Consider the following 2,643-nt stretch of genomic DNA (forward strand, 5'->3'; position numbering starts at 1 on the left):
TTACTGTTTGCTCTCTCCCTTACAGAGGCAAAAATCAGTGCTGATGCTTTATAAAAAAGATCTCCCTCTTCAGAGGTAGAATGTGGTATAAATTCATAGGAATGAAACTGCACGAATTGGTGACAATTCAGGAAAAATGACATCATAAAACATTTCTCTTAAAATCAAGTTTAAAGAAGAGAGTTATATTTTTATTGATACTAGTAGAATTTTTTTCTTATCTTTTCTAGATGAAAATCTAAAATCTGAAAATTCCTAGAAGACTTAAAAATAATTTGTGCAATTAAGTAATTTGACAATTTACTTCAATTGTACAGTTTCAAATATTTATGTACTATATTTGCATGACTCTCAGATATCTTTAAATTTTCTGTTAACCAGGATACTGCTGATAATCCTAGCCATAACAGCTTAGATTTGAAAGTCACTCTGGAGATCATTTAGTCTAACACCTGTCATACAAATGAACTCTAACATAGATCCTCAGACTTACATCTTAATTTGGCTCTTTTGCCTTTAGTATGCTGTCCTAGGTTTCCAGATGCCACAAACGTTTTCACAGTGACTTTTGTTAGAAACTCTTCCTTCACTTTCATTATCAAAATATAAACATATTCTCAATATTATTGGTCATTAAAGAAATGCGAAGTAAAACTGCATTTTCCACCCACTCGAATAGCTAAAATAAAAGAAGATAGTAACAGTGGTTGGTGCGAATGGAAAGGAACAAGAACCAAGTACATTGCTGGTGGGAATATAAAGCTGCAGCCACCTTGGAAAACAATTTGGTAGTTTCTTAAAAAGTTAACATAAACTTACTACATGACCCAGCTGTTCTACTCCCAAGGGAAGTGAAAACATCTATTTCTCCATGAAGACTTGCATACAAATATTCTTAGCAGCTTTAGTCATAATGGCCAAAAGTTGGAAACAACCTAAGTGTCCATCAGCTGGTGATCAGATAGACAAAATGTGGTGTATCCACACATGGACTATTATTCAATGCAAAAAAGAAGTGAGGTACTGATACATGCTACACAGATGGATGAACCTCAAAACGTGCTAAATGAAAAAGCAATACACAAGAAACCATATATAATTCTATGTATATGAAACATCTAAAAAAGGCAAATCTATAGAGACAGATTGGCACTTGAGAGAGGAGATGGGAACAGAGATTAACAGTAAACAGGCATGATCTAATTGGGATGATGAAAATGTTCCAAAACTGTTTTATGGTAACGGTTGTACAGCTTGGTAAATTTACTAAAAATCATTGAATTATATACTTGAAATGATGAATTATGTGATGTGTAAAATATACCTTATATTGTCAAATGCAATCTTGCAATGTATCAAAAGGATAATACATTGTGACCAGGAACGTCTTTTTCCAGGAATGAAAGAATGGTTGAGAATCAGGAAATCGGTCAAAGTAATTATTAATTATATCAGTAACTTAAAAGAGAAAAAGCCATATGATCATAACAATAGACGTGTAAAAGGTATTTGGAAAAAATTTAGCAATCATTTTTAATTTTAAAACTCAAGTGAAATAGGTAGAGAAGAAAACAACCTAAATATAATAAAGATGGATTACTAAATGCTACAGCAACTATTTATCTTAAATAATGAAACACTAAAACCATAGTAATTCAAACTAGAAACAGGAATACTCCCTATCACTCTAATTTTTTCACATTGCTTTGAAGGTTTAGCAATTGCAATAATAAAATAAAAATGAAATAATTAGCATACACGTTAGAAAAAAGATGTCAACTATCCTTATTTGGTGATGATTATTATATGACTGATAGCTAGAGTCTTATAAGGGTTGTGGTAAAATAGTAGGTTATAATACAAGTATACAATAATCAATAGATTTATCTCTCTTCTAGCAAAAAAATGCAAAATGGAAATTTAAAAATCCATTTCCAATAGCAATAAAAATAATAATATATGTAGGAATATATTTAATAAAAGAAAGTCGTAAGACCTATATGAAGAAAACTGTACAACAAATGGGAAGGCTTCCTAACAGAAATTTAATATCTTAAAAATATAAATTCTCCCAAAATTAATAAATAAACAATGCTCTTCCTATTAGAATTACAACAGGATCAAAGTGGTGAAGGGGAATTTATCTTAAGTTTATATGGAAAGTAAAGACTCAAAAACAGCCAAGAAAACTATGAAAATGAACAGTGAGGGTAGATTTATATCAGATAATCCAAAATGTTATAAAAACACTGTAAAAATTATGGTATTAGAGTAGGAATAGACAAGTAAGATCAATGGAACAAATAAAGAATCGAAAAATAGATCTCATATATCCTGAGATCTATTTATGAGAATGTAATATATGACCAAGGTTCAATTCAATTAGAAATGAAGGATATTATTTAATAAACGGTGCTCGTACAGAATTGGCTATCCATCTGGAAGAAAATAAAAAATATTCTTCAACTCTGTTTAAAAATTAATTTCACATAAATCAATATCCTAAATGAAAAAACATAAAGCAATAAAGGGGTAGTAAGGATCGGGGTGGAGAACCAAGGAAAAGAAATTTATTTTTTAAAAGGGTGTTACCATTTTATGCATTTATATAAAACTACATGAGTAAAAAAATAGGATTCAGTG

General features: G+C 30.2%; 1 protein-coding gene across 1 annotated transcript in view; it reads left to right on the top strand.

The window, feature by feature from the left end:
* The window catches only part of KLHL5 (kelch like family member 5), a 57,175-nt gene that overhangs the window by 23,571 nt on the left and 30,961 nt on the right, over window positions 1-2,643 (top strand). The window contains exon 6 of the mRNA XM_023533969.1: window positions 640-737. Coding sequence (XP_023389737.1) covers window positions 640-737 — 98 coding nt within the window. The remainder of the gene's footprint in view (window positions 1-639; window positions 738-2,643) is intronic.

This window comes from Pteropus vampyrus, unplaced genomic scaffold (genome assembly GCF_000151845.1).
Source record: "Pteropus vampyrus isolate Shadow unplaced genomic scaffold, Pvam_2.0 Scaffold5, whole genome shotgun sequence".
NCBI lineage: Eukaryota > Metazoa > Chordata > Mammalia > Chiroptera > Pteropodidae > Pteropus > Pteropus vampyrus.